The 27081-nt window shown below is 35.3% G+C and overlaps 2 protein-coding genes across 4 annotated transcripts in view; one reads left to right on the top strand and one right to left on the bottom strand.

Moving 5' to 3' along the window:
• Positions 1-27081, top strand: part of LOC126970970 (inactive dipeptidyl peptidase 10) — a 193052-nt gene that overhangs the window by 134170 nt on the left and 31801 nt on the right. The gene's annotated exons all lie outside the window — the stretch shown is intronic.
• LOC126970998 (uncharacterized) lies at positions 19341-21799 on the bottom strand. 2 transcript variants are annotated; one of them, XM_050817168.1, is made up of 3 exons: positions 21495-21799; positions 20060-20274; positions 19341-19939 (listed from the first exon to the last, which is right to left on the bottom strand). In XM_050817168.1, exons 1-3 carry the CDS (start codon positions 21797-21799, stop codon positions 19386-19388), a joined length of 1074 nt encoding a protein of 357 aa, XP_050673125.1. In that variant the 3' UTR covers positions 19341-19385. The 2 variants fall into 2 exon arrangements, with proteins under 2 accessions (XP_050673125.1, XP_050673124.1); XM_050817167.1 differs by having other exon boundaries at positions 19341-20274.

A 27081-nucleotide genomic window follows, 5' to 3' on the forward strand; every position in this document is an offset into this window, starting at 1 on the left:
GACGCGATACATATAATCTATCCTCATTAATCCAGCTGATCCTTGTGTAAAGGCTTCAATATAGTGCGATTCTAATTTAGCAGGTCTGCTGTGTAGTGTTTTTTGTGAACTTGGAAGAAAATTAGTTACGTTGGCGCGGACATGAGTCCTTTAATTTTCCTGATATAATCAATCCCATTTCTCATTTTCCTGGTAGTGCGCGGACAGCATATTCCAATGTGTATATTTTTTGTATGTTAACATTGTATTAAATAAAAAGGGTTTTTGAGATTAGATACAAATACCGAAGTGTGGATCTGAGCTGAATGAGCTCCTAATTAATATACAGTCCATTAATTCCAAGAATACTACAATAAAAAATAGCTCATTAAAGATCCACCCCTCAGACAAAAACATTTCCGAGGATTGCCACTATCATTATTATTTTTTATGTGATTCTAAAAATACCAACCACCAAGGCCAATTATCAACCAAATACAATGGTTATTTTCATGCTAGCCTTATTTTTGTTTATCGATACAAGTCAAATATGAAAATAACATTCAGTTACTGTTTTTGCTGACGCTACGTCGTTACTAAGGAGAAAATAGGCCGAGGTGTCTCTGGAGAAATAACATGGTGCCTACTTCAAATATTGAAAGTATGTCGTTAATAACTACGAGAGGCTTAGATTTACAATAACTGGCTTTTCTTTTAAGTATTTATTTTTACTTTAATTCATTTTTCTGTCTTTATAATAGATGTTGTATCGATGAATCGACAGGGAGCAAGATTTCTTCACCCTTGGCCTGGTCCAAGGAAGGCTTTTCTTTCACCCTTCTGTCATTGATAATTGATTCGTCCAAGGTAAACGGACTCGTCAACGATTTCGAGACAACAGTTCCCAACTATAATGATGATGATCTGGTCAAGATCGCTGGAATAAATTGAATGAGGGCAGGGCAGGACTGGTCGTCATCTAGATCTTTGGGAGAGGTCAATATCCAGCAGTGAACGTCTTTCGGCTAAAATGATTATGATGAGGATAAATCAAATCAAAATCAGTTTATTCACGTAGGTCACGGAAATGACACTTATGAATGTCAAAAAAAATCTTATTGAATCTACCGCTACTTCGTAAAGGGCTAATGAGAAGAAGTAGCAAGAAACTCATTGGCACTCTTTTATATCAAGATTTACATTTAAGTACATCATTTACATTAATTTACTCTGGTGTTGCAAGAGCTAGTGGGCGGCGGTGATCACTTAACAACAGGTGACCCGTACGCTCGTTTGTCCTCCTATTCCATAAAAAAAAAGTACATCGATTTACAAATCATTTCAAATTGCAATATAATATGTAAAATGTAAAATGATGCAACAGACACACTCAAACGTCAAATAGTCAATGTCTTACACGAGTAAGTCAAAAAAGTAAATGTAAATTAATACAAAAGTTATTGAGTACAGTAGCTGCATCATCCACATACACCATAAATAAATAAAGGTATTCTGTGAGCATTTTATAAGCGATTATAAATAAATATATATGTATATATCCATACATATATATACACACAATAACTTTTAAGAATCTGAAACCGAGTCTCCGGCAACAGGATCATCCTGCCATCACAAGCAGCGCACGTTCACGAGCATGACGCATGAGCCAGACATCGCCTCCCTCAACCATATTTTAGGGAAGGGGACGACTCGTCACATTCGATGGAACCGCTGAGAAAAGCAGTGGGCCCATTCTTCCTTAGGGATCTCTTCTACAGCATTTTCGTACCCTTTTTAAACGCATCTTCAGGGCTCGAAAAGCGAATACCTCAAATTTTATCTTTAGTTCTTGAGAATAAATAAAAGTCGCAGGGCGCCAGGTCAGGACTGTATGGCGGATGACTCATTATCTCGACACCTGCCAAAGTCAAATATTCAACAGTCCGTTTTGGGGAGTTCATTTTGTTGCTGAGGCATTTTCGTGGTGAAGGAGGATCCTGCTTCGAGGGCGCTGCTGTCGAATTTTTTCGAAGACAACAGGCAAACAGCGATTGATATACCGGTCTGCAGTAACTGTCCTTCCATCTTCTAGCACAACTGTCGCGAAATGAACTTTCCGAGCAAAGAATGAAGCAATCATCTTTATTCATCTTTTTTTCGCGACTTCTTCCTTTCTTTACCTTATTTGACCGATCCTCAAAAAGACAATTACCCAACTGCTAATCCTCGAAAGGCTGTTGTTGAATCCGCCGTTGAACTTATCTAACATTTGGCGACACCAGTGGTGTTTCTGGTCGTCGGTTAAAGTTTGGGGAATCCATCCGGTACAAAGCTTCCTGACGCCTAAATGTTTGTGTAATATTTTTTGAACTTGACTAATACCAATGCCTAGGCTTGCCCGTATCTGCTGATAGGTCACTCTCTTATCTTCCTTTATCATGCGTCGCACAGCACTGATGTTATCTTCAGTATTCGCTTTTAAAGGACGTCCCTCACGTGGATCATAATTGAGATTACTACGTCCACGCTTAAACTCGTTAAACCAATTGTAAATAGTGGCACGAGGTGGGGCTTCATTAAGAAATGCTAATCGCAGCTTATCTCTTACCTTTGTTGTTGAGTAAGCCCACAACGAAAGTCATAATAAATCATTGACCGAAAAATTTCTCGCGTTAGGTTCATTTTCACGTGTAACAATAGTTTTAGATTTTCCGCCAATTCTCAAAAAAATGACAAATTAATGTAATACCCTACATTAGGTTACCAAAGAGTTCTAAAATTGAAATTCAAAAAAAGTTTTCATTAGCAATGTTTCTAACTGGCAGTTCTAAACATTTCCAGTGTTACCCACGTACGCGAGGTTTCGATGTATCTATACGAGGTGGTTTCACATGTATGTAAAATATTAAAATTATTATTGTTTCCGAGTGAGTGACCGGTGTCAATTAAACGTTTCGCGAAGTATGATTTTTCGGGATGGTTATTCCTAAATGGTGCATATGTTCCTTTAATCTAATTTCGAGATTTCGAGCTGTTTGACCTATATATACCCCGTTACAAGTGTCACAACTTAGTTTATAAACGCCGGATTTTTCGGAATTATTTAATCGATCTTTGCCATTACATATTCGATTGATATTGTGATTCCTTCGGAAGGACACATTAATATTATTTTTCCTAAATTCCTATTGGCGGAATTAACACCATAGAAAACTTATATCATTTTAATAATTATGGATTTCTGCAAAGCAACGCCTATTTCAATAAATGTGCTTCTTGTTGTTAAAGCGCTTGGTATCGTGAAATAAGCTAGCTAGCTGGGAGATTTCAAAAAATATATGTTAGGGTCTGATAATATGAGATCTCCGATCCAAACGTTTAATATTTTTATAAAACGTGAAATATCATGTTATAAAAATGATTGAAATGAAGCTGTCTTCAAGTTTTTAAGTTTTTACTTTTTAACTTATTATTTTTTATTTATAGTTTTATACTTACATCTTCATAATATTGATATAGTGCTTACATTATAATTAAAGATCAAGGCGCGTGCTAAGACATGCGCACACCAAAAATAGTTACTTCGAAATTATATTATACTTAAAAAAGCAAGAATAAATACCAGTTACAAAAACTTGAAAATTATTTGCAATTAGTTTATAATATGAGACATATCTATTATGACGTATGCACTCCATTGACTTTTTTTTTCGTTCTATATAGATTTAAGAATCAAGAATAAAAAACTCTTTGAATTCGAGCGCCCTAGATTCCCTTCCAGCTCCACTCTCATCAGTCGGATAGTTGAAATAAAAAAATAAACCAGCTCCATGTTTTCATCGAAAATTAACCAGGACAACATGAAAAGCAAACAATAAGTTTCCGTAATGCGGGCTGCGGCAAAACTACTCAGTAGTCACATCCGACATACTCGTATTGAAAAGCTTCCAATACTCTTGTGGGTTGAATTTATTATAACTGTTTCGTTGCTGAGCTCCTAGTATTCTGTTGTGAGATCGATAACTGTAATTAGGTTGCCTCGCGTTATTTTTTTGAACAATATTGGTTTCTAGGGTAAATGATGCATCATTGATCCTCTGGTCGAATAACCGTTATATGTGTGGAAGGTATATGTATGTATACAAATATTTTTTCTATTGGTCTTTAAATTGAACTTATGTGCAAAAGTCTGTGATTATGAATCAAATAAAATCAAAATCACTTTATTCATGCTGGTCACGGAAAGTACACTTATGAATGTCAAAAAAAAACTTCTTATTGAATCTACCGCTACTTATTTAGATTGAGCTAATGAGAAGAAGTAGCAAAAAACTCATTGCCACTCTTTTAAATCAAGATTTATATTTTCATCGTTTTACAAATCATTTCAATTACAATATAAAGTGATGCAATAAACATACTCAAACGTCAAATAGTCAATATCTTACACGAGTAAGTCAAAAGAGTAAATGTAAATTAATATAAAACAAAAGTTATTGAGTACAGTAGCTGCATCATCCACACAGACCGTAATTAAATAATTAAAGGTATTCTGTGATCATTTTATAAGCGATTATATATAAAAAAAATATTATTTTTAATCACCTGACTTACACAAATTCTACTATCTAGGATTACTAACGTTACCACGTTACACTTTTGAGTGAAAAACTTCTGTACCACAGATCCTGATTCTTCGGTCACGGTGATGTAACGATCGTTTGCGTAAAGTTACCTCGTTTGGACTATGGGGTAACAAGAATAATCTATACAGAATAATAATAATAAAGAGTAATTGTATTTCGTACCATATCACCCACGCCTTGTTCTTCCCTCTGCCGTGTGGGTCAAATACAGTGATGAAATACATTTACAAATACATAGTATACATTTCATCACTGTATTTGGAAGTCCACAAAAACAAAATTTCGCATGGATTATACCAGTGGGAGGCTCCTTTGCACAGGATGCCGGCTAGATTATGGGTACCACAACGGCGCCTATTCCTGCCGTGAACCAGTAATGTGTAAGCATTACTGTGTTTCGGTCCGAAGGGCGCCGTAGCTAGTGAAATTACTGGGCAAATGAGACTTGACATCTTATGTCTCAAAGTGACGAGCGCAGTTGTGGTGAGGTCAGAATTTTTGGGTATTTCAAGAATCCTGAGTGGCACTCCAATGTAATGGGCGGGCGTATTAATTACCATAGCTAAACGTCCTGCTCGTCTCGACCCTTATTTTTATTTAAAAAAAAACACTGTGGAAAGACCCCAATCAGGATGCCTGAAGACTTGTCCTCTTAAGATATTTAAGGAAAAGTACAATAATTTTATTAATCATAAGGGTAGATTACACCAGTCTGTGAACATAAGTAATTGGTATAAGAGATTCAATATTATAATACGCAGAGATATACTTCAGACAAACAAAGTTCTTTCATTACTTTATACAAAGCTCGTTCTTACTTTCACGTTATTAAATAAAGTAGGGTAAGCTACCCCTATGATGGTATACTTTATTTAAATCTAGAGTAAATTGTGTATTCTCATGTATTTGCTTTACTTTACTTTAAATTAATGTAGCCCTTAGCTGTTATGGTCACTACTGAAAAACCAAGGCGGCCGAATATATAGCTCGCAGATACGAAGAGTCACCCGACGAGACTCAAATCACCAATTAGCTGTGTCCTGAAGCGAATTAAGTTTCTCTATTGAAAAACTGAAAGGATATGTACGACGCGTGTGTGTATGTATGTAAATATGTATGTAGCTGCTAATTAAAGTGTATGTATTAGTGTGTACAACAGTGACAGCCAACCGACACATTTTCACGAACGTGAGCATAAGTCCATCCGTCTGCCTGTCTGGGTAAAAATGCTTGTATGTGTACCTGTAATTGTGTGTATGTTGTATGTATGTGTATGTAAGTGTGCAGCGCAGGTAATCCACTGCAGGACGAGGTTGACTCGGCTAGAATCGAACCGTACATTGCAACACTAGCCGCGTTATTAATCCTAAGAGTTGTATGTGCTCACAGATAGCTGTGAGTCGGACCTCTGGGTCAAAAAGCATTGTTCGACAACTTAGGCGCCGGTCGTGCAGGGCCTTACCCACGCAACGGTTTCGGTCGTGCCGGGTACAAGATCTGAGCCTTAAAAAGCCTGTATGCGACGAGGCTTTCTCTTAATTTTAGGATCCTCGGGACACCGATTGCCGTGGTTACCCAGGCACTTGACATGCCACTGTGAGATTTCTAGTTTGAAGAGATGTTCGCAAGTAATTCACAACGTTAGACTACATTAATCTTTATAAACATTTATGTGGAAATTTCTAGATATTTATAATATAATTTTGTAACAAACAAGCCGAAAATACATGTTTGTTGTGTATTCTCCGAACATACGCAAAGTATTGAGTAAACAACATTAAATGGATCGCTGAGTAAATACAATCTGTTTGTTTTATTTATTAATCATAATATTTATAAATTGAACGTTTACTCTCGCCATTACACAGATTATCTTGCCCCCAACGAGGCATAACCTGTACTATGGGTGCAAGACAATGATGTATTTAATAAGATATACATACTTAAACAAACATAAATACATATAAACATCCAAGACTCGGAAACAATCATTCATATTCATCATAATATAGCACCTATCGGGATTCGAACCCGGGACCTCTAGCTCAGTAGGCAGGCTCACTATCCACTGGGCTATAGGGGTCGTTGGGAATTCGACGTATTCTCTTCCGCTGCCTTGTGCGGTGTTACGGGACGATACGACATGGGCAGCTTCGGAAAAAGCGCGTACACCTTCGTTAAATGCCGGGATATGGCGGTGATCACTTAACATCAGGTGACCCGTACGCTCGTATGTCCTCCTCTTTTATAAAAAAAATCATGTTAGGCACTACAGGGGTGACTTGTTGCGATAATTTTGACTGCCATCAAAGAGGATATAAATACCTAGGTAACACTGAAAATGTTTAGAAAATGAAAAACGGCTTAATGTAGAAAGTTGCCAATACTTTTATTGTTTTTCGAAGTAATCTCCGTTCCTCTCTACACATCGTCGCATTCGATGGAACCAGAGAGAAAAGCAGTGGGCCTATTCTTCCTTAGGGGTCTCTTCATTTTCGTACGCTTTCACCGCATCTTCAAGGCTCGCAAAGCGAATACCTCGAATTTTATCTTTAGTTAGTAATGCTCTGAAGCATTGTCGTGGTGACAGGAGGTGACAGACCTGGAGGATACTGCTTCGAGGGCGTTGCCGTCGAATTAATTCCATGACAACAGGCAAACAGCGATTGGCATACCAATCTGTAGTAACTGTCCTTCCATCTTCTAGCACAACTGTCGCGAAATGACCTTTCCGACAAAAGAATGAGGTAATCATCTTTTTTCCTTGACTTCTTCCTTACTTTACCCTAGTTAACCGATCCTCGAAAGGAAACTCCCACTGAGCTGATTGTCTTTTGGATTAGGGCTTGAGATTGCTATGTCCACGCTTAAAGTCGTTATACCAATTGTAAATAGTGGCACGAGAATGGGCTTCAATAATAAATGCTAATCGCAGTCTATCATAGCTTTGTTGTTGAGTAAGCCCACAACGAAAGTCATAATAAATCTTTGACCGAAAATTTTCTCGCGTTAGGTTCATATTCACGTGTTACAAGAGTTTTATATTTGCCGTCAATTCACAAAAAACAAATGACAAATGAATGCAATATACTACATTAGGTTACCAAAGAGTTCTAAAATTGAAATTCAAAAAGTTTTCATTCATTTCTAACTGGCCAGTTCTAAACATTTTCAGTGTTACCCCCGTCCTACAACGGAAGGTCCAAGATGTAGGTATATATACATAAACTAAACAATATTTGAGAATAATAATTGTGCTATTGAACTTAGTCTAAAATAGTAAATGGTTATGACCACACGCGAACCGATTGATGCTCGAACGTGAACTGGGGGAAAATGTGGAAATATGGCACGCGCGAGCACAACTGCTGTCAGGGCGCAACGTGATGTGTAATGTTCGATTCGTACAAATAATAAGAGTAAAAAATGTATTGGATTTGACGTTTTTTGGTGAGGCTGCCCCTCGCTTGACATCTGAACACTTAACTTAATCATTATGGTGAGGGCGGGCCTTCGAGCCGCGTGCGATGCTATGACGTAGAGCGGGCATTTGGCGCCCTATGAAATATTGACGTAATGAGGAAAACACAACTTTCGTAGCTTCATCACTACTGCCTTGACTTTATTGAATATTAAACTAGTGTTTTTTACGCATGTAAGTTATACGCTCATAAGTTTAAAGTTATTTAACTAATTTAATGATTTTCTCCATTATTTAAAAGATTATTTTTGTAATATGTAAGGCCCACGGCAAATTGAAGTCTGTAATTTGAAGGTCATTACTTTTACCTTCTGTAAAAAAACCTGAATGTATGTCTTATTAAATAAAAAAATCTGAGGCATGTATAAAAAAATACAAGAGAACGTATAGAAAACTTAAATAGCCACTGACCTTTACGTGTGAGGTGTACAGTCAACAAAAAAATTAGGAACGACTTTTATTACGGAAGAATTTTCTACTATGTTGTTTCAAGGTCAATTTGAAAAGATGCGCCTTCTTTAAAGACCGTGATGTGTGACCGTTTTAAAACGACCATAAGTGAATTAATTTTTCCATCTTTTTTAACACTATTTTCTTTAAAAATGTAATGAATTAACAAAAAATTTCACATAAAGCTTATAGTTATTATGGCCTGTGCTTATGTGCGTCTGCGAAGCGGAAATTTGAATGAGGTCACTAGATGCGTGCAGGCCTTCGAAAATCGGCACTACCGCCGAATATAATGCGCATCATCTGAATACAAAAGTTTAGAAATGAAATCGTTTCTGAAACAGTTCAGTTCAGTTATAAACAGAAAAATGCTTTGTATCAAGAAGCGTAAGATAAAGTATATCCAAGAGCTCAGACACAATACCTGTAACCTGCTTCAGCAGATCGTGATAGGCAAAGTGGAGGGAAATCTACGTGCTGGACGAAGAAGAAAATTCTGGCTAAGTTTTTATTTTATAGCCAACGATTGACCTGGGTCATAACAGATAACATGATTGAAATCGTAGATCGATTATGTGCCTGCTGTGAAAACGTCGAAAAAAATTGAGTTTGACTATTGATCTCTATTTTTAGCAATGCACGCACAGTAACACAAAGTGTCATGTCATCACAATGTCATCAAAAAATAATTCCTAATTTTTTTTAGACCCTTTAGAAAATGAAGTTGCTGACGCTACTTTGTTCTCGTTCACTCGTACTAATTCATGTGAAATTATTGAAAAGCGGGCACACTTTGATGTAAAAAGAGAACTTCGTTATATAGTATGTTTATGTTTCGTATATAATTGACTATGGCAAACGGTTTTTATGAGTATCTATAAGTCAAAACCATTATTGTACTGGGAAAAATAGTAATAAAGTTGATTTCTGAGTTTTATTTTCATTACTTAGTTCTTAGTGCAGAATTGGAAATAACTTTTTTTTAATGTAAGGAACTTAAAATATATTGAGGGTATACTAGACAAGGGATATATTTTACCATCATACTGTATTTTGAGCTTAAAGGGTTTTTACCGCCTAATTTTGTTTAGTATAATATTTTAATCTACCCGTTAGCGTATTTGGTATTCCTTATTTATATCTAAGTGCCCGCTCATTTAACTGCCGAAATTGTTAATGAACATTATTATTATTATTGTTGGGGCAAAAAGCACTTAAATCTCTACATCTATTGTCTCCCTACGTGTGCTTGGCCAACGTCAAAGGCAACGGTTAGAAATTTTCCCCTCTTGCATATCCGGAGTTCTAATTTGTGTCTAAATCACATTCTGACATCTTTAAGAGACGCAGTGTCCTCAGTGGAAAATCAATGGAAAATGAGCATGCGTTTTGTAATTCTTAACTTACGTGCTTAATTTTTAAATTACCAAAACAACAGCATTATTGAATCAACATTGATTTAGTGGTTTATAATTAATGATCAATCAACTTTACACGCAATGCAAATGACATCACCGCAACAACCGTCAGTCAACCATATGATTAACATTATTGATTTAAGCTAAGTACAAACAAGCGCTTAATAGACTTTAGCCTGGGACTTGTTACTGTATCTAATACGTCGCAGGCATCGTATTTCAATATGGCGTCGTCCGTTGAAATAACAGTTTTAAAAATTTGCTCAATTTTTGTTAAATATTATTATGTCGAGTAGGTATAATGAATATGTGTCATACATATTCAAATAAAGAACAGATTTTTCTAATAATATGTGTTCGTAAATGTGCTGTTAATTTTATAGAGATCTTTGAGGTCTTAAATCTCATCTTTACCTAGGTATGATGATAATGCATACTTTAGTTATTTTCATAGTATTATGTCCTATGGTATATTGTTATGGGGCAGTGCGGCCGATATTAATACTATAATTGTGCTGCAGAAGAGGGCTATTCGCGCGATTTATAACCTAGGTCCTAAAGAATCATTAAGAGAAAAATTTAAAGAAATAAACATTTTGACTGTTGCTTCTCAATACATTTTTGATAATTTTTTGTATGTTCATAAGCACATTGAGGAATTTTCTAGAAACTGTGACATTCATAATGTTAACACGAGGAACAAACATAAACTTGTTGTGCCTACTACTCGGTTGGGTCGAGTTAGTAAGTCTTTTGTTGGGCGATGTATATGCTTCTACAATATGATCCCAGAAAATGTACAAAACAAATGTGTTACGAAATTTAAAAGAATTGTTAAAAAACGTTTGTGTGGGAAAGGTTATTATAGCATAAACGATTTTCTTAATGACACCACGGACTGGGAATAAAGCGAACACCCTCAGGCTCTTTAATTATAAATGTTTATTGTACGATATTACATTGTAATCCATATTTTATATTAAAAAAAAAAGCCCGCTGAGTTTCTTGCGCCCATTCTTCTCAGGTCTGAGGCAGTCTCTTTTGAATGGGTGGTAGATTTTGACGTTCAATAAGTGATTTTAAATCCTATTTTGAATAAAAATATTTGAATTTGAATTTGAATTTGAATTTGAATTTGAATTTGAATTTGAATTTCAATTTGAATTTGAATGCAGACTTCTAAGAATTGATTTGTGTTATTATAATGTCCCGTTTTCTTTGTCTTTTCATTGAAAGTGCCATATTGATATCTATTAAATTCTTATTTTAAGACTTCATGGTAGATTCCTGATTACTGAAATAAAATCTGCTTAGTCCAATCTGTTTTGTATGATGGTCACACTACAATTATAATTATCAATGTGGAAAATATAGCAATTCAACGAGTCAATTTTTACCGCAAGGCGTCGACGGCGTATATAAAACGCCAAATTATGCGATTTGCCTGTGTATGTACACAACAGTAACTGGTCGGTACTTCAACTAATCTAAGTTGAACTATTTAATATTGAAATTGTTTATCTTCATTGAAGCTCAGGTTATTACTTAAATTTTATGTTTATTAATGTAAGAAAAGGTTAATTCATAGGTACAATTATTGAATATTAGAATTTTGTGGATGTAAATTATTAGTATCATTATAAAATCCTATAAAAGTAACAATTGGTTAGAGTGAGAAAGGATGAGCCTGCCTACCGCTGCCCTATTCGCCTGAGAAAGAGATTCCAGACAGACTGGCGCCGTAACGCGATATCATACGAAGCGGTTTACCCTCCTATAAGAAGTTATCACTTCAAAGTTGAATTTGAATGCATACGCATGTTTATAATTGAGTATTTGTACAGCAATGGTAATGTACAACGTGACAGCATTACAAATAAATTAATTATGTCATACTGAAAAATTTACGCCACATTATCTATCTATATATACAAAAATGAATTGCTGTTCGTTAGTGTCACTAAAACCCGAGAACGGCTGGACCGATTTGGCTAATTTTGGTCTTGAATTATTTGTGGAAGTCCAGAGAACGTTTAAAAGGTGAATAAACAAGAAAATGCTGCTAATTTAAATAAAAACAACAAATTTGTTTTTGAGAGAATTTATTGACGCACGGTTTGACAGTTCTGCTGTGAAACAATTTCATTACAACAGCAGGGTGCAGCATATTTTACGAAGTAATTTTTGATGTTATGATATATTATTGACAAATTCATATAAAAACATTATTTTATTTATTATATACAGAACAACGTCTGTCGGGTCAGCTAGTATTTATTAAAAAAAACGGCAATTTTTATGATTTAATTATGATTAATGTAATAATACATAAGATGTATAGTTTCCAGATTTTTCCTTATACTTAAAGTATAATTATAACATGACAAGTACATGACGAATAACGATGACAATATGGGACGAGACGAGCAGGACCTTCAGCTTATAGTAATTTATACGCCCTGCCCATTACAATGCAGTGCCGCTCAGGATTCTTGAAAATTACAAAAATTCTGAGTGGCACTACAATTGCGCTCGTCACCTTGAGACGTAAGATGTTAAGTTTCATTTGCCCAGCTATTTCACTAGCAACGGAAACAACACGACATGGTACCCTCAAAATTCTGAAAGACAGACCTAAAAGCACCAGATGCAAAATCCAGAACCACGAGTTCTAATCCAAATTTAGATACAATGTATATCTAAATTTTGACCTAAATAAAAATTTGGATATTCCCAGAAGTAGGGAAACCACAAAAAATAAAAATCCTATAGATTAGATTTTAATTTGTCACACCAGTTACATTATAACACGGTATCAGTGACCGATATAATGTGACCAATAAGTGTAGGTGTGTGTTCGCCAGCTGTGCTGTATTATTAGCATCAACAAGAGTTTACTCTACAGGCTGCTCTAATTGTTGCGGCTTTATAAACACAGTTGATTGCAAAGGAGTTGTAATATGAGAGTTGGGGCATATCTGTAAAAATAATAAGTTCTGTTATTGACGTCATAGCACCATATCTAGCACTAGTTTTTAATAGCTGTTTTGAACATGGCGTGTTTCCTGACCTTCTGAAGTATAGTAAAATTACACCAATATTTAAATCGGGACTCACTTCTGACCCGAATAACTATCGCCCTGTTTCGGTGTTGCCGACCCTTAGTAAAATTTTTGAAAAAATTATTTTAAGCCAAATGCTTACTCACTTTAACACTTATAAGTTACTTCATATAAAACAATTTGGCTTTACTAGGGGACGCTCGACTACGGATGCAGGTGTTGAACTCATCAGGAATATTTTTGAGGCCTGGGAGGAATCACAGAATGCACTTGGTATCTTCTGTGATTTATCTAAGGCTTTTGATTGTGTTCAACATTCAACGCTGGTCAGGAAGCTATGCCACTATGGTATAAGAGGATCTGCACTCGATCTTCTGATCTCATATTTAAATAATAGGATTCAGAGGGTCGAGGTGAATGGCAGGAGATCTCCTGGGACTCCTCTCGGTATGGGGGTACGACAAGGGTCTATTCTTGGACCCTTCCTCTTCCTAATTTATATAAATGATCTACCTAACCTTGTAGAAAAAAAACACAAGGTGGTATTGTTTGCGGATGACACTTCACTTATATTAAAAGTGAAACGAAGCTAAGTTTTATATGACGAAGTAAACAATGCTCTATCTGACATCGTGTACTGGTTTAGCGCCAATAACTTATTGTTAATAATCATAAAACCAAATATATTAAATTCACCGCGCCAAATGTCAAATATGTAGATGCGAATATTCTATTAAATGGAGAGGTGGTAAAACCAGTGGAATCTGCTAAATTTCTTGGCATTACTCTTGATTCCAAATTGCAGTGGGGCCCCCATATTGAAGGATTGGCGAATAGGCTTAGTTCTGCAGCATATGCGGTTAAGAAAATCAGACGGTTAACTGACATAGATACGGCGAGATTAGTATACTTTAGTTATTTTCATAGTATTATGTCCTATGGTATATTGTTATGGGGCAGTGCGGCCGATATTAATACTATCTTTGTGCTGCAGAAGAGGGCTATTCGCGCGATTTATAACCTAGGTCCTAAAGAATCATTAAGAGAAAAATTTAAAGAAATAAACATTTTGACTGTTGCTTCTCAATACATTTTTGATAATGTTTTGTATGTTCATAAGCACATTGAGGAATTTTCTAGAAACTGTGACATTCATAATGTTAACACGAGGAACAAACATAAACTTGTTATGCCTACTACTCAGTTGGGTCGAGTTAGTAAGTCTTTTGTTGTGCGATGTATATGCTTCTACAATATGATCCCAGAAAATGTACAAAACAAATGTGTTACGAAATTTAAAAGAATTGTTAAAAAACGTTTGTGTGGGAAAGGTTATTATAGCATAAACGATTTTCTTAATGACACCACGGACTGGGATTAAAGCGAATACCCTCAGGCTCTTTAATTATTAATGTTTATTGTACGATATTACATTGTAACCCATATTTTATATAAAAAAAAAGCCCGCTGAGTTTCTTGCGCCCATTCTTCTCAGGTCTGGGGCAGTCTCTTTTGAATGGGTGGTAGATTTTGACGTTCAATGAGTGATTATAAATCCTATTTTGAATAAAAATATTTGAATTTGAATTTGAATCTTATGTCAAAAAAAATTTTTTTCTTATTGAATCTACTGCTACTTCGTAAAAGGTTGAGCTAATGAGAAGAAGTAGCAAGAAACTCAGTACCACTCTTTTAAGTCAAGAAACTTCTTTATAACATACTATTTCTACTTATAACTTCTATCTTCACAGAAATTGGGTAGATAATGCTTAAGAAAAAAAAATCCGTATTAAATTTAAACAAATTATTTAATATATGCATGCATACAAAGAAGTCTTTTTATTTTATCACTTTCAAACTTATAGTGAACTTTGATAAAAAAAACAATATGGCGCGTAACCGAAAGTCGTGACGACATTGCTATAAAATTTCTCCGATATATCGATAAAAAAGTTTCACTTCAATACAGTCCGTTTTATTTGCCTGTCATTTACACAACCCTATTAAGGCGTTAATACATGCCAAAGGTTATTGGCTCATAGGACGAGGGTGAATTCTTAGGGCATACGAGTTGTATATAAAGGATAACATAATTATAAATTAATAATAATTGAAGTAATTTTATTTTTTGAAATGTTGGAGACAGAAATTATGTTATTTGGAGTAATGTTAACCGAATGTTTAGGTTTGCACTTAATATTCCGAGCTCAGCTCATTTTATGTTTTTTAATTACAACGTGTGATTTGAAAAAATTAAAAGTACATAAAATCTTATACTATTACATTATTTAATACTGACTTTTATACTAATTTAGAGGATAACGGTTATAAAAAGAGTGAATTTTCAGTATTCAAATTCAATTCACATCTTAAAAGCTAAATTCAATTCTGTTTGTTAATCTGTCAGATTTGTAAAAAAATATTGAACCCATGTTACTCGCTGATAATTTAACTTTCTATAGGTGAAAGTATTTTTAAATTAATTAAGTAGTTTTTAAGTATATTCATTTCCATAAATTATCGAATTTCTATAGTTGCTAATCCGATCGTATATATATAAGTACCCTAGTACTAGCTATTAATAATGGTCCGTTAACTTAAAACAGCCGCTAAGGAGTGTTTTTTCTCATTCTGACTTAGGTCAATAGAAGAAGACAGAGTGAGAATTAGCAATGCTTTAAGTTAGCAGACTTTTATGAATAAGAGGGATAGTATTTAATTGTAAATATATAAGTTGAGCTTCGATAGTATTTTTTTAGCTTTGTCTGGTAATATTTCTAGTTAGCTGTGCCTAAGTATGGGTGACACAAAGTAAGTCCCAGTAACATCTAGAATTAATAATAACGGGTAAATAATTAACTGCTAGGGCACATTTTTATCACTGTGGATCCAGTTTTGATTTCTACTCAGACGAAGTCGCGAGCTGAATTCGTTTAGTTTTTGAGCTTTCTGATATTATTTATTTAAAATTATCTATACTATCACTATACGAAAGTATTTTTAAAGTTATACTTCTTTAGGCGCGTTATGAAAAAATGATGAGAGTGACATTTTAAGATGCGCGCGCATCACTGTAATACAAAGTAACAGGGTGAAGTTGGTTCCTAACATCTGACGTTTGCGACATTCGTTATTTTTTTTTGGTTTCTTCGTCCATTGTTAGGATAGGCAAAGGGTTCAAGCCCATACAGCCCTATTCGTTATTTAATTGTCAAAGCCATCGTTACAAGATCCATGCAATATTGTACTTTCATTAAATGTAGTATAGCACGAGGAATAAATAATTTTAAGGATTTTTGCTATGTTAGGCCAAAGAAGTATAACTTCTTGCGTGCATACATAATTAAACTCACATTTTATTTGCGTTTTTTTAATGCGTTTGAATAACGATTTTTGATTTTAGGTTTTGCAGTGAAAAGTTTATTCTGTACGTGTTGAACTTTCCGAGATTCTGTATAAATCAAAGCATCGACTCACATAGAAATATTTCAATGGCAAAGTTTAGCTATGAGCTCGACGTGCCCTGTCGCCGAGAGATTTATATTTAGTCTTCTTCCGATCTCTGCTGATATTTTACTTTTGAAGTTAGATCGTTAGGGCACGGTTGTTGTACTTGGTGGAGCTGATCAACTATTGGTGATCTAATACCAAACACTTTTGGAAATTATCATTTAAATTTTTTCATCAAATAGTAAGTAAAAATATATGGGACATGTTCCCGTTTTGTTATTAAACTGCAAATATATCTTCGATGGATCCTTTACCTTGGCGGATAAAATATGATAAAAGATTATTATTATTTATTTTATTTTATTCGGGAAACAAACAGTACAACTTAATACACTTAAAAAATAAAACTTATATATAAATCACTGACCAATAAAAGTTTCCACAATTAAATAATAAATTAAATAATAATAATACATAGAGAAATGCGAGCAAATTAATTACAATTTAAATTTGTATTGAAAATAATAAACATTAATTAAATATATTGAATTGAAAATGATAAAATATTTAAAGAAAATTATTGATGGTTTTTGTAATAATAATAATAATAGCATACATTTTTAAGTTAATAAAGAGATGCAAAATTATTAAATACTAAAGAGACTAAATTAAAACTAAGATATTTTCTTAATTTGTTCAATCAACTTCTGTAACGACCATCAACTTCTGTAACGACCAAAGATATTATGGCGGTCGAAACAAAATCATTTTATCAAAGCAAAAAGAGCGCACGCTGTATAATAATTGGCAGTACTCGTTACGCAGCTCCACGCAGAACAGTTTTGACGTCAAACAACTGACCCGAATAATTGCATCAACGTTGAGCTCGGCTGTTAATATTTTGTTCATTCATCGTATTTTATTAATTGTTTTTGTAATCTTCAGAGCGTGAGGATTTGGTCGTTAATAAAAATAGTGACTATAACGAAAATTAGTATTTTATACGTTTTTCTTATTATATGTAATAACTAATCGGTGAACGAACTTAAACGCAGGTCTTGAGAGTGCATTGCACGCCAAATCCAATGATTTATCCAACTCTTTTTATTGTGTTGAACCATTAGTCAAAAAACTTCGCCTTTACGGTATTACTAAGATAGTATTAATGAATTTTGTAAAAAAATGTCCTAACCCTGATCACGTTCTTGTAGAAATCTTGGGACTTCTGATAGAAAAACGCCACAAGTATTTTTAGCAATCTCTCTGAAATCTCGGATGAAAATCCACCTTCCAGCCAAAGTCTCTTAATTTTTTCTGAGTGCATACGATTTTTTTTCCTTTGATTGATCGGTCTTTCTTTTCAATTCCCGCAGCTTTTATCCAATTCTTGCCGTAATCTCATCAGTTGATACCAGTAGAGAACCGAATCGATTGTTCTGCCAGAAATAAAAATTAACTCATAATTTACAACGCCATTCCCATCATCACCAATACACAACATTGACTTATTGCGAGTTAGTCCGTGTTTTGTGACCGTCCGTCTTTGACCACGACATTTGAGAACACGGTTAATTAGGTTGCTTTCAATGAGCTCGTATGGCACACAATTTATCAAGCTTTTTGTGGGAGGCTCCTTTGCGCAGGAAGCCGGCTAGATTATGGGTACACCGACCCCTATTTCTGCCATGAAGCAGTAATGTGTATACATTACTTTGTTTCGGTCTGAAGGGCGTAGTAGCTAGTGAAATTACTGGTCAACGACTTAACATCTTATGTCTCAAGGTGACGAGCGCAACTGTATTGCCGCTCAGAATTTGTGGGTTTTTCAATAATCCTGAGCGGCAACGCATTGTAATGGATAGGGCGTATCAATTACCATCAACTGAACGTCCAGCTCGTCTCGTTCCTTATTTTCATTTAAAAAATCATTTTCTTTTCAAATGTGCCAAAACTAGTCAATTCCAGTTCTTCAGGTATGTTGTTAGTACAGGTATGCCAATTTTGCTTCGCTTTTTAAAATTGGTGTCAATTGTATCTGTAACAGGGCGATCAGACCTAGGTGCATCTTTGACATCAAAATTCCTCGATTGAAAACGCTTTTGCTGCTCTTACTCACACTGTATGAGATCCATCAAGATCGGGCTCAACGGGCTTGAGATGCACGTTTTCCTTTCTTATTATAAAATTTAAAAAAAGTATTGGATTTCTTCATAAGATTCACTCATTATGACAGCAATTGTAAAAAAGAGGATTATGTTTTAAATCTAATATTTTTATTGTCAACCAAAGCCTTTGACTGGCTGTGCCATTCGAACCGAAACGGCTCTGACAAGATTTCGTCCAGTTTAACCCTAAAGGCCTACGCAGACCGGGACGGCAAGGCAAGGGATTTTAATTTTTACTAATGGACATTCAACCGTACTGGTACAGAAATACGACATAAATTGCTATGCTTTAAAATGATGCCGTGGCATTGAAAGGGATTTTATCGCAACACGCGCCACAGGCTCCCGTGGCGGGATGCCGTGGCATACTGCGGTAGGCAACGGCATGCCACGGACTCCGGCGCTCGTAGTGATATACTGCGGGGTGCGGCGGCGGGAGTAGAGAAGCGGGGAATGCACACCAATATTGACCATCCATTTGCGCCCGCGTCTTTGACGACTGTGCTACGTGATTTTTTCGGAGACCAGTTTTTTACGTTTTTTATTCCAACATGGAGGAAAAATTAATAACTTTAGTTCAAGACTATGATTATTTATATAATATGTCATCAAAACATTATATGAACACTCAAATGAAGAACAATGCGTGGAAAAGAATTGGAATAGAAATGAATAAAACAGGTAAGTAAATATTTTTGCACTATAATTATATTTTAAGATTTAACACAGTATTAATGTCTATTTACAATATCGTTTTGCCATGGAATAGAGCCCTCATCAGACCTAAAGTAATCTTTAAACATCTCCCGTACTGTCATACCATCTAATGCATTGTTCATATTATTATCGTTTTCTAAATTAATGCTTACACTTGCTATATTTTGGCTTTCTGTGCTTGTACCACCTATGATGAAATTGTGTAAGCAAGTACATGCTAAAATGATATTATCAACATATTTTGGTTGAACCTGAATTCCTTTTTGACATAATTCGAAACGTTCTTGAAGTATACCAAATGCATTTTCGACGATACGCCTGGCTCTACTCAAACGATAATTGTATATTTTCATTGCTTCATCTGTCAATCGATCGCCACTAAATGGTCTCATAATGTTTGTGGTTAACGGAAAAGCCTCGTCTGCTACAAAAACATACGGCAACTCAAGATCTGTCCTCGGTAAACGTTTTTTTGGGGGAATATCGAGGGCATTAGAAGTCAATTTTTTTCCAAATATTGAGTTTTGCATTATACCTCCATCACTATTTCGTCCATATGATCCTACATCTGCAATCACAAATTTATAATTTGCATCCACAACCGCTAGTAGTACGATACTGAAAAACTTTTTATAGTTTATGTAGAGACTTCCACTATTGCGAGGTGCTTTTATCTTGAAATGTTTACCATCTATTGCACCGATGCAGTTCGGGAAATTCCATTTTTCATCAAATTCCATCGCGATTCGCGTCCATTTTTCCCTTGTTGGTTTTGGCATAACACTAGGTCTTAGGGCATTCCAAATGACTCGGCAAGTTTCATGTACGATAGAGCGCACTGTACTAAACCCCATGCGATAGCTGTAACCTAGAGACTTGAAGCTACTTCCCGTGATCAAAAATCTGAAAGATAATATAATTAGGGGTAAGTGAGGCAGAGTGAAAGACAGGGCACAGTTAAACAAAGTCAATTAAATAATACAGTTTACGTATTTATATATAATTATGAATTCCTCATGATATTTTTCCGTCACCGTAATGCCAGTGGTAATTTCTACTTAGAAAAAGATTAGCTCAATATAATCCCATAAACACAGCTGGTGCTAACCTAGTCACTATCTAAGGCCTTTTCCCATTACCTACTTATTCTGTTTCTATACCATTTTACCTGCTTATGTTTTGTTTTAGGTGAAGAATGCCAGAAAATATGGGGTAATATACGTAATAATTTTAGGAAAGCTCTGAATAACAGAAAAACAAAGAGTGGTGACCCGTACACAAAGCGACGCCCTATCAAGTTTGAAAAAGAGCTGGAGTTTTTGAAAAAATTCATTCAGCACAGAAAACAAACCTCGAATCTGGACTCCTCTTCAGAGGATACGCAGACTTCTTTCGCAGAATCCGCTGTCAATGATAATGATGAACGTTCAGTTTCGCGAATGACCAATGATTCACACCATTCCTTAATAAGACCAGAACCTACAACAACTGCTGAAATACTAAATAAATACATTGAATCGAAAAAGGAGGTGGACCCCATTGATTCGTTCTTTCAAACAATGGCTGCCACAGTAAAAAAACTACCAGAAAGAGTGCAGGTCCAAATAAAGAGACAAATATTTAATGTGGTAACTGACGCCGAATTAAAATACATAGAGGGAACTCCAGCTCCAACATCTGAAGATGTCTCTAGCTATGAAACCACCTCAGGCTCTGGTTATGAAGCTGCTTCGGGGTCTGGCTATGGAACCGCCTCAGGCTCTGGTTATGAAGCTGCTTCGGGGTCTGGCTATGGAACTGCCTCAGGCTCTGGTTATGAAGCTGTTTCACGGTCTGTTTATGGTACCGCCTCTGGCCCTGGCTATGAAGCTGCTTCAGGGTCTGGCTACAAAACTGCAGTTTGTGAATACGAAACTAATCTAAACTAGTAGGTACTCTAAATTAAGTAAAAACAAATAAAGATCCAGGGATTATCAGTGAGAAGGTTTATCAGTGCAAAAACTTGAAAATCGTTATTATGTGTCTACAATACATGATTGTACTTGGCAAAAAATATTGTTTTTTTTTTTTTAATTTAATAAAAGAAGAAAAAATAAAACTTATACAATCATTTAACTACCCACCTCAAACACAAGGATAATCTCTGATCGGCTTCAATGGGGTTGCGAAAATTGGTCCTCTGTTTTTCGATATATGGTCGACATATATTCAACAGTGCTTGAAATTTCTCATAATCCATTCTATGATAGTCATAAAATTTTTGCACGTCGTATTTTAAATCATTAAATAAATTATTGAATTCACCCTTTGATTCCCTTTCTTTCCATAAATTATCAACCCAAAATCTTCTTCTATCCCTATTATTAGCCTGTGCACCTTCTTCTTCATCTGCAATAATCGATATCAACACCAAATCCCAATCTACCATTTTAAAACTGAGGCACACCAACACTCGATCAAACGCAACTGAAGACTAAAAGTGTATCAGGCAGCAGGAGTCGCTGAGGCGTGCTTTGTCGTGCCGCGGCACGCCGTGGCATGCCGTGGCAAAGTGCTGGAATGCCGCGGTATCTAAGCGGCCAGTGTGCGCTGACTCACGGCAAAATCCCTTGCCTTGCCGTCCCGGTCTGCGTAGGCCTTAAGAAGACACAAATTTATACGTTCACCGCTAAATCTTATTTAAGAAAAACTTTTAATCATTTATTCTTTTAGATCATCGCGTATGATAGCTCTGAAAACGTGTAAAATACTCGGGAAACACGGTCGCGTTAAAAATTGAATGTATTATTTATAAACTCGAGTAGAAGGGAGAGAATAATAAGTGTGTAATGTAATAATATAGGCTGAGATTATATATAGACTGTGACAGCTGTAACGTCGAAAAAAATTGAGTTTGACAGTTAACCTCTATTTTGAGCAATGCACGCACACTAACACAAAGTGACATACAAATCGTGAGTGTAAGATCTAGCTTGTCACGCACACTAAAGTAATAAACCTTGCCTATTTCATCATTTATTTAAGAAAAAAACAATAATGGCTCGGGTAGGGTAGGCTTTAATTACAAAGTTCCGAGCGACAAATATTAAAAGCATTTGCGGTTGGGACAGTCCGCACAGGCTTTCATGGCGTTTTCCCTAATTCCTGTAAATGCGGTACTTTTCCAGTTCTAATGCATGTTATATATATAACTAGCTGTCCATACAGGCGTTGTTCTGTAGATAATAAAAAAAATATATAATATAATAACGTAAAAGTAATATGTCCATACAAAACAAATATTGAAAATAAAAATATTTATAAGTCCCAAATCGAAATAAAAACTATCCTATCTCTCAAGTTGGACTAAACTGCACTCCATGAAGCAATCCCCATTAAAATCCGTTCAATAGTTTAGGAGTCCATCGCGGACAAACAACGTGTCACGTAATTTATATATCCTATTAATATTATAAATGTGAAATATTATAAATGTGAAAGTTTGTATGTCTGGATGTATGTTTGAAATTCTTTAACGCAAAAACTACTGATTGGATTTTGAAGAAACTTTACAATAATATAGCTAACACACCAGAATAACACATAGACTATTTATTATTTATAAGACTATCACGTGAATTATACTTTATATGGCAAAACAACGTTTGCCGGGTCAGCTAGTATTATGATATATCATAAAATCAACTACGATGACTGTACATTGAAATTTGAAGCCAGGATCATAAACAATAAGTATAATTTTTGTCTGTTTTTCTGTGCACTTCTGTACTCTAATCTGAAGGACGGCGTAACGATTTGAATGTCTTTTGATTTGAATGACATAATTTTTCAATCATGTCATGTGGAAAGCTGACCGTAAAGAAATGAAAAAAAATATATTTTTTGCTTCGAATACAGTATACATTATAGATTTCTTACATTTATTGTAATCTTAATAAATTCTCTCTGACGATCTTATTTACGTTATTAAAATAGTACAATGACTTATTAAATGTTATCATCTTAGATCGTTTATCTAGTCGTTATTAGATCGTCTAGAAAGATTCTGACAGCTGCGAAAACGGCGAAGAGAATTGTGATTGACAGTTAATCTCTATTTTGAGCAATGCAGGCACACTAACACAAAGAGACATACAAATCGCTAGTGTAAGACGTAGCTTGTCATGCACACTAAACTAATAAACCTGACCTATTTTCATCTGTTGTCTAACAGCAACAGGCTCTATCTAGACGTATAAATTATCTAAGTTTATCATTTGTTCAAAACAAAACAACAATTCCTTAAAATAAAAATAAAAAAACTTGGAGCGTGGAACGTGGAGTGATCAAAACGATACGAAGAAGGCAAGAAATGTCTGTTACAGTAAATAACTATCAAAATACTTTCTAATTAGAACGGTTTCGAGTACACGATAAAGTTTAATATCCGTTGGTTACAAATTAAGTTAAAATTAATTAATTATGTTAGGTGATTTATTAACATTTCCACACTCCTTCTTCGACTCAAGTTTTTTGCTTAAATTGCAATACATTTAAATAAAAAAGTGCGTAATTATTTTTATATAGTAATTATAATTACGACACAAGCTCTTTTTTTTCCTAATTTTACCCAGTTTTATCCGAAACTTTACACTGTTTTGCAGAACAAAACTTCGTAATATGTACTTAGGTGCCACTCTCTACTACGTGAGATGGGTGAGATTCGGCTCGCCAGAACAATAATATAAACCTAGAATATCAATATAAATAGAATACCAACAACAAGACATAAGCAAAGATAATAGAAACTTCATAATACAAAGAAACTGATATCAAACGCTACGTAAATAAACTAAACAAATAAAACTGACTTTTTTTATCATAAACACAAAAAGAAAAATGGTCGCCATTGTCCAAAAATATCGGTAACAGAGTTCCGAAACAATTTTCATGGCGTTAAGGAAAGTCTCGCATTAAATAAGGCTTCTTTGTTGCAAACGAACAATAGACTCATTCTAAATGGACAGAGAAAATTGATCCGTTGCTAAAGCTGCGTACACACTACATACTTTATTTGAGGAAGAGGAGAAGAAGTGATTGTTAGGATCTTGTATGCTTTGTTCAACTCTCAGGTTGTGGCTTCATCTACTTTACAGTTGATAGCCTGCTCAACCCCAGTATTTGTATATTAGGAAATTGACTTCAGATGTCGCTCTTGTAAATCTATACAATTTGTTATGTTTTTAAAGTGATAACCCTCACGTGCCAGTGCTCTGGCACGCCAGAGGGCGTGGGTTCGAGTCCCGCATCGTTCATAAAATTTTGTTCTCAAATTTTATTTCTGTATTAATCCTAGAAGTGAGGGTTATCACTTTAAAAACGTAAAAAATTCCCTAATATATTCATAATCATTCAATTTTCACATAATTAAAAGTCCTTCGCACCCAAAGTTTTCACTTAAAAAAATAACGAAAACAGTATCAAAGTACGTTAGTGTATTCACGGCATTACTCGACTAAAGTTAAAAATGCCGCCATCCAAAAACGTATTTAAGTTCATTACAATAGGGTTTTTCAGACGTTGCCAATGTTAAGTCTGTAGGAATTTTCATTTGTGAACTGCCTTTTTGCACTCCGACCTTTTTTCGAGGAATTCAATTTCAATTTAGTCTAAAATCGAATGCTTTGATTAGTTCCAATACTCTCGGAAATTAAAAGGCCAATCCGTTTTTAATATCCTGTATTGTTCAATATTTCATGTGAATTGGAGGTGGAAAGAGTTCGATCTACCGAACCTTCTACATACATACAAAACCGCCCTTTTAAATTTACCGATCCGTCTAAAAACTTAACAAAGTCACATTCAAATTAAACTGGCTGAAATGGGTGGTAGTTTTAGACTTTCAATTGGTGATATTATATCCTATTTTGTATTAAGATATTTAATAACCTATCAGGCACCACAAGCAGCGCCCGAATCACCCATCACCTCGATCGCACATGTCTTAGGGAAGGTAACGACCCGCCCCACAATTCCGCCACCAGCAGTGCTATTTAAGCGACAATGACCTGGGCGCTCAAGCAAACAAACTTATATTTTGTTTAACAATCTCTATGAACATTGCTCAAAGCCGAAGCCCGTGAACGCTGGAGCTCCCCAAGGCTGTGTACTCTCCCCTAGATTATTTCTTCTGTATATCAATATGTAGGACGCGTCCAACATACATTGCTATGCAGATGAAAGTATTGGAGATACCGTGTGGCCGTGTAGGCCATGCAGATCTTTCTCGGAAAATCAAGACTCAAAATTTGCGCTTTAAAACCCCATTTGTCATATCACAGCCCTTCGACACTCCCTTTAATGCCTCGCCTAGTATTGTAATACTGAGTCTAAAAATCTCAAGCGAGTGCCAATTCCGCGATCACCTGTAATGCAAAGTCAAATTGGCTTCAAAGATTCTGGGGTCATAATAACTTCAACCGGCCCACATTCGTGCGTGCCAATTCTACCCAACGCAGGTCCGGCCACATCCAAATGTATGTACTCCAAAGTATTGTTTTTTTTATTGCTTTTAATATCTGCTTACCATTTGACCACGAGCAACGCAAATCTGTTTCAATTGTCGAGTATCCTGTGCTTTATGAACGGCTGGATCTCTTAGCATTGCGTAGAGACGTCACGCGTTACTTCATCTATTATCATTTCAGATCATTCTATCACATTTATCACAAAGGAGTGTTCCGAAGAGCTGTTTGACATGATTCCTGCTCCTTACCTCCCTCCACCTTCCCACGACACGTTACAAACTTAAGACAAACGATACGCACATTTTATATTGTTCCTCGAATATTCAGGCTTACCCAACCTACTTTGAGTAATAGAAATAGATTTCAGTAACAATAGCATTATTTTGTATGGTGTCAAGGAGCATTGGCTTTAAATTAATGAGTTTCAATTCATTATTAATAATAACAGAATTGTTAGTAAGGTTATTAGACAAAATTCAATTCATGGTGCTACTTTGGTCAGCTAGCGACAACTATTGTTTGAACTTTTTCAAATAAATATTATTTGTAGAATTAACTGGGTGGGGTAAATAGAATTTTAACATGAGATTTGGCTAACTATTTACTAAAATTGCAAAAAAATTAGGTCTGTTTGACGATGGGACATTGATAGCAAATAGGTCAAGGAAGTTCCCGAGTTTTTGCACATTTGTGCTCTTGGACATTTTGAATTGATGAAGACTGGATTTGTGTATTGTTATAATAAAGACCTCCAGCTCCAGGTGACCACGGAATTGGCAATCCCTTCAGATTTCATTACAGTATTCCGCAACTAGACGAGACGTTTAAGGCTTATTCCAGAAAAACCAGCATGGCTTGTATATACGACATTAAACATATCGTTTCGAGTCACAATTGACATCAAAATTCTTGGATGGAACGCTTAAACCAACTCTGTGCTACTCTTACTGACACTGCATTTAGGTCTATTTATAGACCTATATATATATATATATAATTGTGACGTTTACGTCACAATTATTGTTTCGCAAGTAGTGTTAGCATTTTTTACTTTTTTGTAATAAAATTGTGACATGTATCAAATTGTCTTAGTTAATTTCTTTAATTTTGACATAATGGAAAATGAACGATAATTATCTGGAAATAACAATTCCGTGATTTGCTTTTTTTTAGGGATCTATTCCCAAGGGTAAATGGGGACACT

Source organism: Leptidea sinapis, chromosome 22 (genome assembly GCF_905404315.1).
Source record: "Leptidea sinapis chromosome 22, ilLepSina1.1, whole genome shotgun sequence".
Lineage (NCBI taxonomy): Eukaryota > Metazoa > Arthropoda > Insecta > Lepidoptera > Pieridae > Leptidea > Leptidea sinapis.

Coding starts and splice junctions, on each gene's coding strand:
- LOC126970998 (XM_050817167.1), bottom strand. CDS start 21,799: ATGGTAGATTGGGATTTGGTGTTGATATCGATTATTGCAGATGAAGAA. Junction 20,275..21,494: donor AGATTATCCTTGTGTTTGAG/GTGGGTAGTTAA, acceptor ATTATCTTTCAG/ATTTTTGATCACGGGAAGTA.